Here is a 21,253-nt window from a genome sequence, read left to right as displayed (position 1 = left end):
TGCCTGTCACCTCCTTTCTTGAGTCCTAGACTAGGACTCAGATCATGAAACAAGATTGGAAGAACTTGCTAGAACAAGACAGAACCTTGATCTCCAAGGACAATAAGGTGAAGAACCTCTCACTAAGTCTTTCATTTACACACTAAGCCAGGGCACTCACGATTAGAGATTTTGCAACCTTTTTAAGCACATGGAAATTCACAATGTGATCACTTACTGACGAGAATGTAAGTTTCCAACGACGCCATGGGGAAAAAACCACACAATTTTTAACCATAATAAAGCTAACATAAAAAAGCAATTTTAAATCTTAGGCAACCCTATATATTTAGAAATTGTTAATAACACAATGTTAAATAACCCATGGGTCCAAAAAGAAATCACAATAGAAGTTAGGAAATATTTAGAATAAAATGTGAGTGAAAATACCACATTTAGGCTAAAATTTAAAACATGTACAATAACAAATGGTGGCAAAGTTGTGGAGCAACAGGAACTTTCCTGGTACAGCCATTTTGCAAGACAGTTGAGCAGTTCCTTACAAAACGAATCATACTCTTTCCATACAACCCAGCAATTGCACTTTTTAGTATTTGCCCAAATGAGTTGAAACCTTATGCTCACACAAAAACCTGCACAGGAATGCTTGTAGCACCTTTATTCATGATCGCCAAAACGTGGAAGCAACCAAGATGCCCTTGAAGAGATGAATGAATAAACAAGTTAATGCAAATCTATAGAAAAGAATATTATTCAGTACTAAGAAAAATGAGCTATCATGTCACAAAAAGATATAGGGGAACCTTAAGTGAATATTGGTAAGTGAATGTATAAGGGTAAAATTTGGTGAATCAATAACATAATTAGACTTAGCTAGTTTGCAGATTGAGTCACTGTATATAGTTCACTATCTACCCACCCGTAATTAAACCTAGCTAGTTTGCAATTAGATCTTCCCTGATATTCAGCTATTTTCTCTTTGTTCCTCCCCTCACTGATTAACTAAAGAACTCTGTTTTGTTTCTCTTCTCAAGGCTACATGTACCTTGTTAGTTCATTTAATTAACAGAATTTTAATCTGAAAAGAGCAATTTCTTAATCCTCAGGTGCCCAGACACCGAAATCCAGTTTACAACTTCTTGCAATATTTACTGGTGCCACATAGTTTCACGCGTGGTGGCCAAGGCCGAGTCCAAAGTCCAGAGATAACATCGTTTTCAAACAGACCCTTTTTTATCACTGAGTAGTATATCATTGCATGGATACACCATAATCTGTTTATCCATTTATCTGTTGATAGCACCTGGATCACTTACTACAGATAAAGCTGCTGTGAACATTCATGTACAAATTTGTAGAGGAATGTATTTCCTTTTCTCTTAAACAAAATACTTAGCATGAGCTGGTAGAATCACATGGAAGGGACTGTTTACATTTTAAAGAAACTGCCAAATTGTTTTTCGAAGTGATTGCACCACTGTACCCCGCCACCAGCTGTGTATGAGACTTTCAATCTCTTAAAAGCCTTGTCAATACTTGGTATGATCAGTCTTTTTAATTTTACTTTAATAGGTGGTAATTGTGTCTCATTGTGGTTTTAATTCGCATTTTGTTACTGTCTAAGGATGTAGAGAATCTTTTCATGGGCTTACTAACCATCTCTATATCTTCTTTGCTGAAAGATTTATTAGTGATGGATGTCGAATATGTCAAACGTTCATTTGCTGCATCTATTGAGATGATCGTATGGTTTTCTTTTTTAGTTTGTTAATGTGTAAGTGTTTGATGTTTGAATATTAAAACATTCCTTTGTTACTAGAATAGACACATTTGGCAGTAATATATTATACTCACAGTATGTCGTTGAATTCAATTTGCTAAACATTTATTTAAAATTTTGCAACTATGTTCTTGAAGGATAAGAATTGGTAGTTTTCTTTTATATTATTCTGATATGTTTGTCTGGTTTTGGTATCCGGTTGGCTTTATAGAATGAATTGGGAAATCCTCCCTACTCACCATTTCTTTGGATTGGTACAGAAAAGTCAATAACTATTCTAAGGCTGATATGGAATAGAGAAAAATGAATTAATATGGAATAAATAAGCAGAGATCGTGTTTGAAAAGTTTAATATAAGAACACATCATCCACTGATGCCAGGACACCTACAAGAGACAGCATGATTCACATTCACTGTCTCTGGTCTTCACTTGACCCTGAGGTGGGAATTCTTCTCCCTGTTTCACAGATGAGGAGCCCAAGAGCTTGTCACTTGTCAAAAGCCCTTTGACTGCACAGAGTTGGTGCAAAGCAAATGCATCGTCAGTCAGCCTTCTTCCCTCCATGCCTCAGGGCAGCCATGACCCCTGGCCCCACAAGAATGGGCCAGCCACCTCATCTGGAAGTCTGCTGCAGGGCTCTAGGGCCTGAGAGGAAGCTCCATGTCCTGAGGGAGAGTGTGAGGTGTGATTCCCTCTGGGCAGGAAGGGTGTGGTCACCTGTGGGGAGGGTCCAAGTTGTCTGTGTCAGAAGGTGTTTCTTCTTCTGGTCCCTGGGACACCGGGCAGATCGCTACGGGAGTCACGTTTTTCTCATCACTCACATGATGCTGGATGTAGGGCCTCAATAACCCTTCAAACTGATGTATCACGGTATAAATGAAGGTGTGGTCACTTACACTGAAGAAGGAGATGGTCCCACCCTCGTAGTCTAGAAAGACCCCCACTCGTGTAGGTGGTATTCTTGGAGAGAGGTTAATTCTATGGGGGTTAAGTGTGAAATACTGATATTGTCTTTTCAATCTGAGCACCCAGTATCCATTGTTGGGAGACAGAGTCACATATGCCTCCTTCCTGTTCACATTGTCCCGGCACACTCCCACACACCACATTACATTGTGTCCCACATCCACCTCCCAATAATGTTTTCCTGCCTGGAATCCCTGAGAAGCCACCACACACGTCCTTGTAAATCTCTTGTCCAAGTAGGTCACCTCCTGACAAATGTTTCTATAGCACACAGTTTTCAGATCAGAAATGTAGAGCTGGGGGTGAGCCGTGTCTGGGTCCAGAGTCACCTCCACTGGGGTGTCACAGGGAGAGAGCGCATGAGTCACTGAGGAGGGACTTGGGCTGGATGCAGAGGTCACCCCCTCCCAGTGCAGACTGGATGGGGGTGGGATCTTGGTAGGTCCCAGGGCCAGAGGCTCCATCCCCTCCCTAAACTCCAGTGGGGCCCCAGAGCCTCACTAATGCTGGAGATGCTCAACTGTGAGGTCCTAGCTCCTGTATATCACCCCAGCCGTATCTCTGTGCCTCCATGTAAGTCCACTGTCTGACTTTGTGAGACCTCAATCATCCCCTCTAACCAGTTCCCTTCCATTCTGAGTCCTGTCCAACTTCACCTCCTTTCCCTTCAGTCCATCCCCTTGGCCAGTCACTAGTGTCCTCAATTCCCTGGACCTTAGCCTCTGACCCCTAACCTGGCTGACCCTGCCCCCTGTCCTCTCCCCTCCTAGTCTTGTGCCAAGAAATGAGTCTGGGGCACCTGCCCTCTGGGGTGGACCAGGCCTCACCGATTTATAATCTGCAGTCCATTGTGTCTCATTGTTCCTGTTCCCCGTTATCTGTCTCTGGTCGGTTCCCTCTCCCATGCCCACCCAAGTCTCTGTCCCATCGTTACCCCCTCAGGCAATGGTACCTGAGTGTTTGCGGGCCTCTCTCAGTGCTGAAAACAAGCAGACAGAGAAGGAGGGTCAGTGCTCACATGGAGAGCAGGAGGCAGGGAGACAGGAGACCAGGGCGGTTAACCTTTGTGGGTCTCATGGGTCCACCAGAGATCTGCTGAAGGCCATGGGGTTCTCTACAAATGCACCTCCCCCAGCATCTACAGACAGTTTCAGGATCCCCATCATAAGACTGTCTCTGCAGAGACCCATGGCCTCTGGGTCTCAAGATTCAAAAACTAGGGACTTGTAAGGAGAGATAATGGGGATAGAGGGAATAGCTTCTCTCACCTGCCACTCCATGCTTCCTTCTCCAGTCTGAAAAGCAAAAACACAGAAAAAGCTGCAATCACTGAACAAGGGCCCGGGGAAAGTTTGAGAGGAAAGATCTACAACATTCTTACCCAGTTTCCTGGTTTTTCCATGACACAAAATGCAGAATATTCTGGGCTGATAGAAGCCTGTAAGGCTTGTTTCAAAGTACCAAGCCAGGCAGAAGGTTGAGGGAGATGCCCCACGTGCTCTTCTCCATTGTGGGTCCAAACCCTCAGAGTGCCCTTGAAATCTATAGTTCCTCTCCCCATAGAATGTACCAACAGGCAAAATGTACAGACAATTTATAGGCATTTCCAACACTCTTTAAAATACTCAGATATCTGAGGATTAATTTATTAATCAATGGATGGGGGAGGGCATTGAACCAATTTCCCTCATTGGCATGCCCATGCTTTCTATCCAGTCTGGAGCCAAGACAGATGCCAGGTGGCTCAAACTGGGGAACAGGAGGGACCCAGGAGAACTGTGGGAAAGGCTCAGAATACAACCAGACACTTACCCAATTCTGCCCAGATTTTCCCTGAAACAGAAACAGAATATCCAGTGGTGGACACAGTAGTATGCATGGTACAAACACAGCCCTGGCTCATTGCTCAGGGAGCTGAACTGCTGGTGAGTGATGGAGGCTCTTCTAGAACTCTCATTTTGTGCCCTGTAGTGAGTGTCTCTATCTGGGGTGAAAGAAGAGATCAGGAACATTCATGCAGAAGGGAGGGGCTGACATGTGGGATCCTGTGCAGGTGGAGATGGAGGTTATCAGGGAGAAGGAGGCTGGGAGGGGAGGAGAGATTAGCACATGGGATGTCAAAGGGGTTGTGTCACAGCCCAAAAAGAGAAAATTGAAAAATTTTTACTGGAGTTTTGGTGCTGTTCTTAGAAATTTATTTGATGTACAGGTGCTGAAAATCATGCTTCTCCTAATTCTTGGCACTCATTGAAGTGGCAAAGCTTGATGGAGGCTGGCGTTGCCCAAGGGATCCATTTTAGTGCAGCATGGAGAGGGTGAGGGTTGGGGTCCCTGTGGGCCATGTGATCGGATCCTGGAGCCCGGAGCTCTCAGGACAGACCCAGGAGGTGTATGGGAGCATCCCTAATCCTGGCCTCATTAGAAACTGAATACGCCACAAGCCCACCCTTCACTTTCTCACTTACCTTTGGATATTGAATAAGAAATCATCAGTCCTACGACTGCAACACCCAGGACACAGCAGAGTACTCCCAGTGAAATGGAAGCCAAGCGATAGGGTGAGAACTGGAAAAAAGTCTCTGAAAAGCAATTCATAGATTCCTTAATTATTGCTGAAAGTTGAATGCAGTTTGATTCTCATTTAAAGAATCCTCTTATATCCCAAGATAAAATGGATATGTTTCTTTAATTTCTTCTAGAGGTTTCAAACTTTGCATTCTGGATAAGTCCTCCATATAAAATCTGTATGGATTTTATTTTTTAAGTATAAAATGAGGTGGAGATTTCATTTCCTTCTAAATGAATAACAACAGTGACAGCATTGTTTGTTGAATGGAGTTTCCTTCACACACTGTTGCGCGTAATGTCAGCTCAGTCTACATCAAGTTTCTATTCAAGCTTCGGTTGTTTCCTGGCTCTCTGCCCTGTGCCATTGTCCACTTGTCTATCTCTGTGCCCATAATTTAAACTGGCTTCTTCATCACAACTCTGAGATATGTCTTGGCATATATTAGACTAAGGTTCTCAGTTTTGTCTTACTTTGCTGTGTTTTGGCAATTCTTAGCCAATGGCTCAATTATATAATTTGGAACCAACTCATCTATTTCTATAAGAACTATGAAATTTCTATGAAAACTCTGTGGAGATTTTCAATAAAATTATATTGATTCTATAGATTAATTTGGGGAGAACTGTTCTTTAAAATACTGCATCATTTTATCTAAGAAATATTACATCTTCTTATTCTAGTTTTCTTCAGTATTTTTAAATAAAATTTTATATGATCTTCAATAAGATTTTGCAATTATTGGACCCACTCCTAGTTAACATATTTTTTGGTCGTTCTTATAGATGGCATGTTTATTTTTCTCTTGGCTGGTTTACACAAAAATGTAATTAATTTCATTAGTCTCATATGAACATGATGAATTCATTTATGAGTTGAAAAAATTTAGCTTGATATTCTTTTAAATTTCTATTGTATATCACACATACCCAGTGAACAATGGCCATTTGGTTTCTTCCTTTCATACCATTTCTAATAAGGTTTTCTTTCCCTTAAAACCTTTATTCTTTCCTTCCTTGAACCTAATATATTTGTTGTGATTCTCCTTATGGTAATATTGTCTGGTATGCTTTGTTAGACTTTTATTTTCAATGAATTTGTTATATTTTTTCTTCTAATGTAGCAACAGTCAAGTTTCAAAAATCCAGTTTGATATTCTTTGTCTTTTTACTGGTAAATTAAATCCTTTGATGTGAAGTTATTTTACATATTTGAGTTTACATAAATTATGCTATTATAGTTTAGTGGTTACCAGAGGGTAAGGGGGGTGGGAGATGAGGGTAAGGGGGATCAAATATATGGTGATGGAAGGAGAACTGACTCTGGGTGGTGAACACACAACGGATTTTATAGATGATGTAATACAGAATTGTACACCTGAAATATATGTAATTTTACTAACATTTGTCACCCCAATAAATTAAAAAAAAAATTATACTATTATTTTTAAACTTTTCACAAATATTTACATTTTTATTGTAATTGGTTTCATTGTATAATGATTTAATGTTTTCTAAAATATAAGTAAACATTTTTTACTTTTTCCTCAATTAGCTTTCTTTCTTTTTTTTTAATTAAAGTTTACTGGGGTGACCATTGTTAGTAAAGTTACATAGATTTCAGGTGTACAATTCTGTATTACATCATCTATAAATCCCATTGTGTGTTCACCCAGAGTCAGTTCTCCTTCCATCACCGTATATTTGATCCCCTTTACCGTCATCTACCACCCTGTTCCTCCCTTACCCTCTGGTAACCACTAAACTGTTGTCTGTGTCTATGAGCTTTTGTTTCTCATTTGTCTTGTTCTTTTGTTGTTTTTGGTTATATACCACATATCAGTGAAATCATATGGTTCTCTGCTTTTTCTGTCTGACTTATTTTGCTTAGTATTATAATCTCAAGATTCATCCATGTTGTCACAAATGGTCCTATTTCATCTTTTCTAACCGCTGAATAGTATTCCATCATGTATATATACCACAACTTCTTTATCCATTCATCTACCGAAGGACATTTTGGTTCTCTTTTTGTGTGTTGTCCTTGCCAGGTTTTGGTATCAGGGTAATGTTGGCGTCATAAAATGAGTTAGGGAGTACTGTCTCTTCTTCAATTTTTTGGACGAGTTTGAGCAGGATTGGTATCCTCTTTGAAGCAGGATTAGATCCTCTTTGAAGGTTTGGTAAAATTCACTAGTGAAGCCATCTGGTCCCGGACTTTTGCTTTTGGGAAGGTTTCGGATGACTGATTCAATTTCGTTACTGGTAATGGGTCTGTTTAGATTTTCCAGTTCTTCATGGTTCAGCCTTGGAAGGCTACATGTTTCTAAGAACTTGTCCATTTTTTCTAGGTTATTGAATATGGTGGCATATAGTCCTTCAGAGTATTCTTGGATGATCCTTTCTATTTCTGGGGCATCTGTAAAAATTTCCCCTTTTCATTTCTGATTGTGTTTATTAGTGTCTTCTCTCTTTTTATCTTAGTGAGTCTAACCAAGGGTATGTCAATTTTGTTAATCTTTTCAAAGAACCAGCTCTTTGTCACATTAATTTTTTCTATTGTCTTTTTGTTCTCTATTTCATTTAGTTCTGCTCTGATTTTTATTATTTCCTTTCTTCTGCTGACCTTTGGTTTCATTTGTTCTTCTTTTTCTAGTTCTTTAAAGTGTAACATGAGGTTATTTATTTGGGATTTTTCTTGTTTCTTGAGATAGGCCTGTAATGATATAAATTTCCCTCTTAAAACTGCTTTTGCTGCATCCCAAAAATTTTGGTAGGATGTATTTTCATTGTCATTTGTTTCTATGTATCTTTTGATCTCTCCTCTAATTTCTTCTCTGACCGGGTCATTCTTTAAAAGTATGTTCTTTACTCTCCATGTATTTGTGTTTTTTCCTGCTTTCTTTTTGAAGTTGATATCCAATTTTAAAGCCTTGTGATCAGAGAATATGCTTGGTATAATTTGAAACTTCTTAAATTTGCTGAGGTTAATTTTATGTCACAATATATGGTCTAACCTTGAGAATGTTCCATGTACACTAGAAAAAATGTAGTCTGATGTTTTAGGATGAGGTGCTCTACAAATGTCAATTATGTCCATTTCATCTAATGTGTCATTTAGGGTTTCTATTTCAATATTTATTTTCTGTTTGGATGATCTATCCATAGCTGTCAATAATGTATTGAGGTCCCCTAGTATAATTGTGTTTGGTTAATTTCTCCCTTTAGTTCTGCTAGTAGTTGCTTGGTATATTTCGGTGCTCCCTGATTGGGGGCATAAATATTGATGACTGTTACATCATCTTGTTGTATAGTCCCCTTTACCATTATGAAATGTCCATTTTTGTCTCGTTACCTTTTTCACCCTGAAGTCTGTTTCACCTGATATCAGTATAGCTACACCTGATTTTCTCTGGATACCATTTGCTTGGGGTGCCAATTTCCACCCTTTCACTTTGAGTCTATGCTTGTCCTTGTAGCTGAGATGTGTCTTTTGGAGACAGCATATGGTTGGGTTTAGTTTTTTTATCTAATCTGTTATTCTGTGCCTTTTTATTGGTAAGTTTAGTCCATTTACATTTATTGATATGTGAGGATTTCCTATCATTCTATCTTTAGTTTTCTGGTAAGACTGTGTCTCCCTTGTTTCTTTGCCTTTCAGTTGTTGTCTATTATTTCTCTGTGGTGGTATTCTATGATTTTTCCCTTTGTTTCTTCTTTTATTACAGTATATATTTCAGTTCTGGATTTTTTTTTTTTTTTTTTTGAGTGGTTACACTTAAGTTTATGTAAAAGAAAGTATAATATTTAGAGTATTTCATTTTCTTCAGCATGCCTACTTTCTCCATTCCCATATTCCAGTTCAGGCCTTACTCTCCCCCTTTTTATGTTTTGGTTGCCACAAATTGTTCCTGTTGATGGTGGTCGAATAGCCTCCTTTAGAATTTCTTGTAGTACAGGTCGTGTATTAGAAAATTCCCTCAGCTTCTGTATGTCTTGAAAAGTCATTAATACTCCTTTATATCTAAAGGATATCTTTGCTGGGCATATTATTCTTGGCTCATAATTTCTCTCTTTCAGAAGTTTGAATATTTGGAAGTTCTCATCGACTATTTGTTTGAATATATTCTCTGGTCCCTTCTCTCTTTCTTCTCCTTCTGCTTTGCCCATTATTCTTATATTGCTCTTTCTGATGGAGTCAGAAAGTTCTTGTAGAGTTCTTTCATTTCTTTTCAGTCTCAAGTCTCTTTCTTCTTCCATCTGTGTGATTTCCAGGTTTCTATCTTCGATGTCACTGATTCTTTCCTCCATCTGGTCAACTCTACTACCTCAGCTGGCTATTTCATTCTTCATGTCTTCTATTGAGTTCTTAATCTCCAGAAATTCTGTTTGGTTCTTTTTCAAATTTTCCATCTCTTTGGTAAAATGTTCATGTTGTTCTTTGATTGTGTTTCTGAGTTCAATAAACTGCCTTTCTGTCTTTTCTTGCAGCTCATTGAGTTTTTTCAAAACTGCAATCTTGATTTCTCTGTCATTTAAGTCACATATTTCCATATCTTTAAGTTCTTTTTCTGGAAACTTTTCACTTTCTTTCTGAGCTGTCTTGTTGCCTTTGTTATTCATGGCAATTAATGATTTATTATTTCTCTTCCTAGACATCTACAGGAGTGGGTTCTGCAACAGGTTGATAGAAAGAGGTCTTTCTTTTGTTTTCCAGTACGTGTTGGTAGAATGTTTTATTTTCTCTCTGACTGCAGCCTTTTTTCTCTCTCTCACATGGTAGTGCTATGTTTTCTCTGCACTATTCCAGCTTCTCGCACAATGGGGGTATTCCCTGGAAGGTGGGCTTCTCCTCTGTTAAGAGTTCACCTGGGTTATAGGGCACTGTGTCCCTGTGAGGATGCTGAGAGCTTTTGAAGTTCCAAAGCTCTCTGCACCAGATTCAGAGCCCATGTGTTGCAGCAGTTCTGTTTACTCCTCCAGAGATCTGCCCAGATAAGTGGCGACAGGGGCAGGGTGAGTTGTGAGAGCTGCCCCATAACAATGGCGCAACCACCACCACAGCAGGTACTGCTTCCAAACCTCCCTCACCTTTTCCAGATCTAGTTGGGCTGCGAATCTGTCTCTGCAGACCACAGTTCTCAGAACTGCAAATATTCTGTTCTTTTGATCTGACACTGCTCCTGTTCTGCTTCTAGCACTGGGCAGGTGGGGGCAGGGCGAACTCTGAGAGGGTAGGGAGAGGGAGGCTAGTCTCTGTGCCTAAGGCTTCCGTTCTCTGCAGCAGTGAGGGCTTAAATCACTGTTTTTAACCTTCTTCCCTCAGTTTTTGCTCCGAGGTCTCTGCCATGAGCGTTGGGTTCAGCCATGTTGTATGCTGTCCCCTCAGCCCTGTGGGCCGTAAACAGAGCCCTAGCAGTTTGAGTTCTTCCCTCTCCCACAGCTGCGGTAGTTCTGGGATGCAGTGAGCTCGGAGCACTGAGATAGGTCTGCATCCTGCTCCCGCTGGCTCCGTCTCCACACTTCTCCCTTCCCTCCTCCTCTTCTTGGGCAATTTGCCCACCTTTAGGTGAATTCAGTAGTCAGACTCTTCGTTTGCCTGTCTGCTGTGCAGGGCGTATTTTGTGGAGTTATAGTTTTTCAATTTGTTGTAAATTCCAGGGGAGATTTCCAGAGGCTCACCTCACGCAGCCTTTTGGATGACATATTGAACTTCAAGTTAGCTTTCTTAAACTTTGTGTGTGTAGATTTGAGACGGTTGCATCATGAAGATGACCATGTAATGAAGAAAATATTTGATTCTATTCCATTGCAATTGTAAACAATTGTTTCCACATAATCAAATTTTATGATATTATCTTTATACCCACAGATCTTTGGCTTTCAAAACTAATCACTAAAACTGGACAATATTACACAACAACCCTATGATAGAGCCTGGTTTTCTCCCTCTGATCTATACAAATATGAACCCCTCCCCTCTTCCTCCTCCTCCTCACTCACCTCTTATCAATATGCTGGATTCCACCTCTCGGCTCTGGTCAGTGTACTGGATAGAACATGATATGCTCCCAGCATTTCCTTGGACTATAAGGGAAGTCTCCACATCAAACAGGCCACGTCTGTCTGCAGTCACCTTTGAGTCTGAGAGCAAATCATGTCCTTGTGGGCCTTTCCACTTCACTGTCGGCTGGGGAAACCAGCCTGACGACTTGCAGAGTAACTGGATGCCTCCATCAGTATATCCCATGATAGAAACCAGTGGAGCTGAGCCCAACGCTGGGGAGAAAACAGGAAAGGGATGAAAGCAAATATCATATTCCAAAGCCACAGCTATTCTGAGCCACATTCATCAAGTCCATATACGTAACACTACCCCCATGGCCATTTCTCTCTTACATGCACGTAGACTTATAATAGCACTGTAAGCCCTTCCATGGTCTTTGCTCAGTCAACATTCATTTGAAAGCTACTATGTACATGGATATTCCTAAACACTAAATATGATGAAGGAAATAAGACAGATCCCATTCTAATGAAGAGCTTACTGACTGAAAAAGGAGACAATTATAAACAAATGTACTTCATTGTGAAATGTGTAGAGAGGAAACATGGTCAAGATTGTCATCGGAAGTCATGGTTTCCTGGAGGTGACATTTGCACTCGGTTGTGTCAGATGAATAGAAGGTTTTAATGTGAACAAAGAGAAAAAGAGAGAAGCATGATATGCAGAGGGCCTGTATATACCACAGCATGAGGAGTGGACAGGCCATATTATGCTCAAGAACCTCTGAGCATTTGCCATGTCAGGACTGTGATGTGCAAGAGGGGAAAGGTGTGAAGTCTGGGCATGGTGCTGGGGGGGCAGTGGCAGGACATGGATGAGTGCACTGACCTAAAGACTGGACCATTGTCACTGAAGAGCTGTTGACTGGCTTCCAGCAGGTAAGAGTCATGAGCAGACATGCATCTTAGAGAAACCCCAGGAGGGGGAGGAGGGTCAGTGGGAACACTCAGAATGAAAACAGCCAGATAGATGATCACTGAAGTCACTCAGGTAAGAGATGAGAAGGTCTGGAGAAGGGAAGAGACAGGTGCAGGGAGATAGATTTCACAGGACTAACAAGAGGATGAGGGGGGTTTTGCCTGACCTCCAGACTTGAAACTTGAGAGACTATGGAGAGTGCCCCATACAGGGGTAACCTCTGTTTAAGGATTTCTTATTGCCATCTCCCCCACCCAAACAGAACTTACCCTCCATGTGCTATTTTCTTTAATTCCCCAGGGTCTGGACCCAATAAATGGAGCCAAATAAATGTTTGCTGAGTGAATAAAAGAAGAAACTATGGTGTAAGCACTAAGAAGGGGGTATCAACAAGATAGTATAGACTAATCTCTCTCTGCTCCTCCCTCTATGTAGAATTACAAACCCTGGAAATATCACAAGAGGGAAGCATAGGAGAACTCAGAAAGGTGGAAAAAGGTAGATGAACTGACTAGGTTCTTAGGACAGAACAGCCGGCCATTTTATGGTTCTCGCCCCCTTCACTTTGAGACTATTTTTCTCTTTGTAACTGAGATGGGTCTCCTGAAGGCAACATATAGTTGGGTCTTGTTTTTTTAATCAATCCCACTACTCTGTGCCTTTTGATTGGTGAGTTCAGTCTATTTACATTTAGAGTGATTATTGATATATGAGGACTTACTACAACCATTTTAACTGTTGTTTTCTGGTTGCTCTATAGCTCCATTATTTCTTTTTTCCTGTTTGCTATTTTAGTGTGTGGGTTTTCTATGATTCTTTTCTCCATTTCCTCTCTATTTATGTTATGTGTCTCAGCTCTAGATTTTTGTTTTGTGACTACAATTTGGTTTATATAAAAATAAGTGTTTCATACATACAATACTCCTTTTTCTTCTGGTTGCATCTTATCTTCATTCACTTGTGCAAGGTCCGTCCTTTTCTTCCTTCCCTTTATGTTTTTGTTGTCACAAATTATCCCTTTTTATGTTGGGTGTTTATTGTAGAGGTTGCAGTCTTTTTAAAATGCCCTTTCCCCTTTAACCTTTATGTTATAATTGTTTAACACCCTATTCTGAAATACAGTTCCAATTTATTTCTTTTGTTCATCTGTTTGTCATGTTACTCAAAGTTTTCTATACTTTTGTCTCTGTTTCAGAGAAAATAGCTCCTTTCAACATTTTTGGTAATGAAGGTCCTGTGGTGGTAAATTCACTTAGCTTTTGTTTGTCTGGGAAAGCCTTTACTTCTCCTCCATATCTAAAAGGTAACTTTCCTGGATATATTATCCTTGGCTGGTGATTTCTCTCTTTCAAAATTTTGAATATTTGATTCTACTCTCTCCTAGCTTGTAAGGTTTCTGCTGAACAATCCAATGATAATCTCATGGGTTTTCCTTCATAGGGTACCATCTTCTTTTCTATGGCTGCCTTGAGAATTCTTTCTTTGTCATTAATTTTTAACAGTTTTAATATAATGTGCCTTGGAGAAGGCCTTTTTGGAGTTAGATAATTACATATTATATTAGTTTGTTGATTTTGAGGATCCAGCTCTTTCCATATGTCTGGGACATTCTCACTGATTATTTGTTTGAATGGGCTCTCTATTCCCTTCTCCCTGTCTTCTCCTTCTACTGTACCTATAATTCTTATGTTGCCCTTTTCAGTGGAGTTCTCTTAGAGTTCTTTCATTTTTAAAAAATGCTCAGTTTTGTCTCTCTTCTTCCCCTAGTCATTTCTAGATTTCTATCTTCCAGCTCACTAGTTCACTCTTCCATCTATTCTGCTGTAATGCATTCTTCATCTCATTGATTAAGTTCTTCAGCTCCAGAATTTCTATTTGGTTCTTTTTTATAGTTTCAATCTCTTTGGTAAAGTACTCCTTTTGCTTATTGATTTTATTTCTGAGTTCATAGAAGTGCCTGAATTTTCTTGTACCTTGTTGAGTTTTTTCATAATTTCAATCTAGAATTCTCTATCATTTAAATCACAGTGTTCCATGTCTCTGTTTTCTGGAAACTTCATTTTCTTTCTGAGTTATCTTGTTGTCTTGATTACCTTGTTGCCTTAATTATTCATTGTACTTGATGGATTGTGTCTCTGCCTGGGCATTTGAGGTAGTGAGCACGATTCTTTCTAAATACTGTTTTGTTCTTAACAATTCAGCAGGCTGAGCAGGAGAGGTGTTTCATTTGTTTTCCAGCAGATGCTGGTATAGCACAAGTTTTTGTTTTCTCTTACCTGTATTTCTGGCTTTGGGATCTCAGAGCAGCAGTCCCCTATGTTTTGGAAATTGCCCATATTCCCTGAGGGAGTTCCCTCTGTGTTCTGGTTGCCTCAGTCTCAGGGTATCAACCCCGTGGTGGCATGTGTTGGGTGATGGATTCCAGGCCTGTGAGTTCCTGGTGCTGCCTCTTTGTAACAGAGGCAGCCAGGCATTCTGTGCTATCCATGGCATCTCCACTTCCTCTATCAGGTTCCACCACGAGTGGTGGGGGTCATGGAGTAAGCGAGGGGAGGTGGGTTTTTGAGTGTACAGCTTTGTCTTCTTGATAATAATGGCCGCAGATAGTCCATGGCTGCCACACCTCTTTGCCATGTCTTTGCCCATGTTGCCAGGTTTAGCCACAATGGGCACAGCCTACTCAGGCCAAAATGTTTCTTCTCCCCCTCCTACCCTCTGGGTTGCTGTACGAGGGCTACAGCCTGGTATCTCCACCACTACTTCATCGGTTCACGCCACAGTGAGCACATGACTGCATCTGGCACCCCCATCTTTGTCTTTCTTCCTTCCTACATCTCCCGCTTATTTCAATATGCCCACCTTCACAGGTTTTGACGTGTGGATCTCTCAGATGTGTTTGTGTGTTGAGCAGGGGATCTTTTGTTGAATTATAGTTATCTGACTTGTTTTGACTTTAAGGGGAGAAAAAAAGGGTATTCTCACTCTGCCATGAGGCTTAAGTCATCCCTATAACATTCTTGAAAATGCAGAATTATAGAGATGGAGAACCAATTTGTGATTGCCAGGAGGTTGGAAGTTGGTGGATGAGCACAGTGGCTGAGAATACAAAGGGGTAGCAGAAGGAAGTCTTAGTGGTGATGGGGATAGCTCTATATCCTCATGTGGTGGTGGTTACATAAACCTCCACACGCAGGAAAAAAACGACAGAGAACTATTATGTACAAACAGAAAGAACTGATAGTTTAGGATGCTATCTTCTAACTGAATGACATGAACACATTTTTTAAGACTCCTCATTCAGCAATATGTTCATGAACTCCCAGATGGTACTACCATAAAACACAGCTATGAGTTCTGAGAAATAAACAACTCACCTGACACCTGCATTTCCCAGATGGCCTTCTGGTCATTATTCTGGGAGATGAACCAGCATCCATAGAGACCAGTGTCTGTCAGAGTGACCTTCTTCAGCCTCAGGGAGACATACCCCTCTGCTATGGAGTCCTTCAGCAGCTCAGTTCTCCCTCGATAGGCTGGTATCTGCATATCATGCTGGTCTTTCCCTTCTCTGTAGAGATGCACCACAGCATGGAACTGATCTCTGAAGAATTGCACTTCCATGGCCTCTGCACTTGTCTTAGGAGAGAGGAAGCACGAGAACACTGCGTCCTCCCCGACCACGACCTGGACGGGCTTGTCTGGTCCCATCACCTGCCACTGGCCTGTGGAAGAAAGCACAAGAGATAACTGAACAAAGACCCTGTCAGTGTGTCCAGCTCATGGCTGGCGTGTGCCCAGGGGTGCGACGTCCATCGTTACCTCCTTTCCAAACCCAGCGACCTGCATCTGTACATCCCCTACACTTGACAGAGCACTTCCACATCCCTTACGTCATTCTGTCTTCACAGACTTCCCGACAGGTGTATGTTATTGATATTCCCATTTCCGACACGAGAACACAATATCTCAGGGAGACTAAGTAAGTTAATGAGGGGTATGAGAGCACTTTCCAAATGCAGACCCTATGACTGGAGGAGAATCTATACCCACATTCTCTTGTCTCTGCCAGTCTACTTCACCACACACTCATAACAGCCCCTTTTCATCCTCTTTGCTGAAAACTAAAGATGACTCATTTTCCACGAGGGAGTATTAACAATAAAATCTCTAGTTTGGGTCAATTTGTTTCCTTCAAGCACATGGTTATGCCTTGTAAACATTTCATGGGTATAAGAAAGGAATGTCTTTGTACATAGGTTGAATCCTTATTTGTGCTTCCTTGTTTTATTTATCGGGTTGTTCTGTCAAATTCTAAGAGGCATATACAACACTATGACAAGGAGATTTTGCAGTTTTCACTTTAGAGATTTGCTCTCTAGTGAATTCATTGTGGCTATCCTTCCATGGCGTGTGCTTTATTAGCACACCTCTCTGATTCTGAATATCTCTCGATTAATTCACATGTATGCACTTCTGATATGTGTATAGATATGTGCAGGAGTCTATATACTCATCAGAGAAAAGGGGAGAGGTCACAGTGTAAATTTCCCTTACAAGGAAATTCCCAAAGTGATCACTTACTTTCAAATAGTGAATATTTTTATTTTAGCACCCATTATTTCCTACTTTAAATATGTCTTATACATCTTTCTGAAATGTATTTTATCCATCCGTTTTGAAGGAGAGTCTTATGATACAAAATGTGCCTTTGCAGCAGGATCTCTGTTCAGCCAATGACCTGGCCTAGCAGATGCTGAGTGCTGTCCCTTACCCCACCCTGAGTCCTCCTGCAGTGGGCTGGGCATGTCCCTGCCCTCTGACAGCCCCACCTAGGAGCCTGGCCTCTGCTCCCTGCTGAGGGCTTTCTCTGCCCTTTGGAACCTGCTCAGTCTGGTGCAGGGCAGCCAGAGTGCTGAGAATTGAACAGTAGTGGGGGTACACATCCCCAGTTGGGGGTAGGACACAGTGGACGTTGGGATGTTTCTGGGCTGCCATCTTGTGACCCCTCAGAAGGTCTTTCCATGTTAATAACTTGCTCATTGGCACACCCTCTTCTGGTTTTCCTCCCTTCTGCCTTCACTTTCTCCATTCTCTTACCGTTGTTCCCAGAATCACCTCCTCACCAGCCTACCTGCACATAGACCCTTGATCCTGGTTTGCTGTGGGGGCTCAGCTTAGGTCAGCTGGGCTGCTGCTGTTGTGCCTTCAGGGCTATGGGGGGCTCTCAAGCTGATGGAACTTTTTCCTAGAGAGTCTCTGTTCATCTGGTTAGCACTTACGCTGCTGTCATTTTCCTTGCCTACAGCAGCTCCTTCTACCCTTTAGTCTTCCTTCCCCCAGGGGCCAGTGAGGAAAAACTGTCTGTAGTTGAACACAGGCTCTGAGCTAATGGAGTGCTGGGATCTGCTCTATGTATAGGAACTCATGTGATCCCCAAACCAGCCTGATCAGGGTGTGATGTCTCTCTTGTCACAAGGAGCACACAGACATCTGGTAGAGTTGTGAGCTGAAAAGTTCATAAGCAGAGGAAATGAGGGTTTAAAATAAAGTCTTTCTGCCTCTAAGGTCATTTACATTACACCTGCTGCCTCTCCAGGAAGCAGAGCAGTCAAAGAAACTCATCAGAAATTGGTTGAGAATGAACTTCAGTGAGAGACTGTCCTGTGAACAAGACATGTGGGTTTTGCTGTAAAAACATGGAGCGTGACTTAATTGTCCTTATTTCTCCCTTTTTTTCCATGATCTACACAACACACATAGCAGATGAGTGGCAGAATGAACCTATGCTGACTGGACCTTGTATGGAATGACACCGGCTGTGCAGAGACGGGTCTACTCCTGCCTCTAGCTTCCTCTCTGTACTTTATTCAGTTACTCAACATCCTACACACCAGCCTTTGTATCAATCATAACTAGAAGAAAAACAAAACTGGACTTCTTCTCAGACTATGCCAGGTTACAACTCAGTCCTCACTTGAAGCTCAAGATACCTTCCCCCACCCTCAGGTCACATACCACAGGTGTTTCCCACTCAGCATGTCCATAGCTGGACCATTATCTTTCCCCAAACGTCCTAATCAGTGTCTCCTTCTACCCCAGCACCCATGTCAGAACCTGGTGCTCTCCTAGAGACCCCTGCCTAAACTCCACAGCCCACCTGGGATAAACATTTAATTTATTCTCCTTCACATCCTTGGTGTGTCCCCTCCCCACTCCCAGGTCCTGCTTCAACACTCTTTGCCATGAGTTCTGGGCTGTTGTCACAGTTGGCACAGTGCCCGAGACCTTCCCGTTGCCCCATGCTTCCCACAGCCCCTGGCATTGACATGTGTCAGCCTGGGACAAAAGTCGGGGAAATGCAAACAAGAAAGATGCCCACCTTGTTCTGGGATCATGTAGCTAAAGAACTCAAAGTGTTAACCAACAAGAAGAGAGGCAGAGAGAGTCCCACCTGGAGGCTTACCTGAGCCCAGCCCCAGGAGACTGAGAAGCAAAGTGAGCACGAGGGTCCCAAGGGCCATGGATGTGTCTGCAGGCCGATCTCATGCTATAGAAACAGATAACAGCAGGGACAGGAGGATGGACTAATTAGAGAGAAGAGGGATCATCCCAGCTTCTGAGGTGAGGAGCCATGAAAAGGCAGAGCTTGAGCTGATGACAAGCTGCACCGTTCTTCTTAGAGTCACCTGATATAGACATGGCCCTGTGTGTTAAGGGAGAGGGGACTCTGCACTTTGAATCACTGCATTTATTGGCCGGCCATAAACATCCATCTCAGACCAAGGAAGCAATGATAAAGAAGGGGGTGGGGCCCACTGGGAGGGGTTTGTCCTGGGTCAACACTCTGCCCTGCATGGGTGGCACAGGAATGACAGACCCGGGATATCTTAGGTCCAATCTGGCAGGTAGAACTGTATGGGCGGTGGGAATCCAGTCCTAAAAAAGAGGTTGTCCCAGCAGATGGTAAGAGGTTGTTCAGGCAAATTGGTGCCATTCCACTAGGATTAACCAAGAATAAGTGAGATGAACATTTCCTGGCACAGCCTGAGGTAATCCTGCCTGTCATCCCCTTTCTTGAGTCCAAGACTAGGACTCAGATCATGGAGCAAGATTGGAAGAGCTTGCTTGAACAAGGCAGAACCTTAACCTCCAAGGATGCAAGATATTGGGAAATGACCAGAATATGTCAGGCTGGGAGAAAAGGTGAAGAACCACTCACTCAGTCATTCATTTGTACACTAAGCCTGGGTACCCACAGTTAGAGATTATGCAACCTTTTCAAGCACGTGGTAATTCACAAAGTGATCACTTACTGACCAGAATGTAAGTTTCCACAGACACCATGGAATAAAATACAAACAAACAATTTTTTAACCATAATAAAGTTAATATAAAGAAGCAATTTTAAATCTTAGGAAACCCTATATGTTTAGAAATTGTTACTAACACAATGTTAAATAACACATAGATCCAAAAAGACATCACAATAAAAGTTAGGAAATATTTAGAATAAAATGTGAGTGAAAATACAACATTTAGGCTAAAATTCAAAGCCTGTAAAGCAACAAATGTTGGCAAATCTGTGGAGTAACAGAAACTTTCCTGGTACAGCCATTTTGGAAGACAGTTTAGCACTTTCTTACAAAACTAATCATACTCTTTCTATATCATACAGCATTGCATTCTACACGAAAACCTGTACATTGATGCTTATACCACCTTTATTCATGACTGCCAAAACTTGGAAGTAGTCAAGATGTCCTTGAAGAGATGAATGGACAAACAAACTAAAGTACATTCATGGAAAGGAATATTATTCAGTATTAAAGGAAATGACCTATCAAGTCACAAAAATATATAAAGGAACTTTAACTGAATTTGGTAAGTGAGTGTACAACACCAAGAGTGAACTGTAATGTAAATGTAAATTATGGCCTTGGGTTGATAATGATGTGTCAAGGCAGGTTCATCAGTTGTAATAAATGTACCACCCTGTTGGGGATGTTGATGATGGAGGAGTTGCATACTCACATGTTTATATGTGATGTGGATTGAAAGGGATGTATTGAAACTGTACTCTACACTCAATTTTGTTGTAAACCTAAAACTGCTTTAAAAATAAAGCTATTTTTTAGAGACCTCATCAAAATGGCAGCGTGAGTTGAGCCTCTGTAAAGTTCCCCTGGAATTTACAACTAATCAAACAACAATAACTCCACAAAGGACGCCCTGCACAGCAGACAGGCAAGACGAAGCGGCCCACTACCGAAATCACCTACAGGTGGGAGATTCGCGCAAGCAGGGGAGGACAGAAGGGAGAAGTGTGGAGACGGAGCCACACGGGGGGCAGCTGCGGGAGAGGGAAGAACTCGGACTGCTAGGGCTCCGCTTATGGCCCACAGGGCTGAGGGGGCAGCATATAACATGGCTGAACCCAACGCTCATGGCAGAGAACTCGGAGAAAAAACTGAGGGAAGAAGGCTGAAAACGGTAGTTTAAGCCCTCACTGCCGAGCAGAGAACGGAGGTCTTAGGCACTGAGACTAGCCGCCCCCTCACTACCCTCTCAGAGCTCGCCCCGCCCCCACCTACCAGTGCTAGAAACGGAAACAGTAGCAGTGTTAGATCAAAAGAACAGAATATTTGCTGTTCTGAGAACTGTGGACCGCAGACACAAATTCGCAGCCCAACTAGTTCTGGCAAAGGGGAGGGAACTGTGGAAGCAGGTCTGGCTGTGGCGGTGGTCACCGCCATTGCTCTGGGCCACCTCTCACAACTCACCCCGCCCCTGGCCCCACCTATCTGGGCGGATCCCTGCAGAAGTAAACAGAACTGCTGAAACACACAGGCTCTGAATCTGGAGCTGGAAGAGCTTTGGAACTTCAAAAGCTCTCCGCATCCCCACAGGGTCAAGGCGCCCTATGACCCAGGCAAACTGTTAACAGAGGAGAAGCCC

General features: G+C 42.0%; 2 protein-coding genes across 2 annotated transcripts in view; both read right to left on the bottom strand.

The window, feature by feature from the left end:
* Positions 1–21,253, bottom strand: part of LOC141567351 (butyrophilin-like protein 9) — a 365,947-nt gene that overhangs the window by 294,572 nt on the left and 50,122 nt on the right. The window lies entirely within an intron of this gene.
* LOC109439461 (butyrophilin-like protein 3) lies at positions 2,496–18,943 on the bottom strand. Its single transcript, XM_019719773.2, has 8 exons — positions 18,762–18,943; positions 15,673–16,020; positions 11,317–11,592; positions 5,214–5,327; positions 4,561–4,581; positions 4,017–4,043; positions 3,701–3,727; positions 2,496–3,082 (listed from the first exon to the last, which is right to left on the bottom strand). Exons 1-8 carry the CDS (start codon positions 18,817–18,819, stop codon positions 2,496–2,498), a joined length of 1,458 nt encoding a protein of 485 aa, XP_019575332.2. The 5' UTR covers positions 18,820–18,943.

The sequence above is a fragment of the Rhinolophus sinicus genome, linkage group LG10, assembly GCF_036562045.2.
Source record: "Rhinolophus sinicus isolate RSC01 linkage group LG10, ASM3656204v1, whole genome shotgun sequence".
NCBI lineage: Eukaryota > Metazoa > Chordata > Mammalia > Chiroptera > Rhinolophidae > Rhinolophus > Rhinolophus sinicus.
The sequence above is the reverse complement of the archived record's forward strand: the minus strand, read 5'-3'. Positions and strand labels throughout refer to the sequence as shown.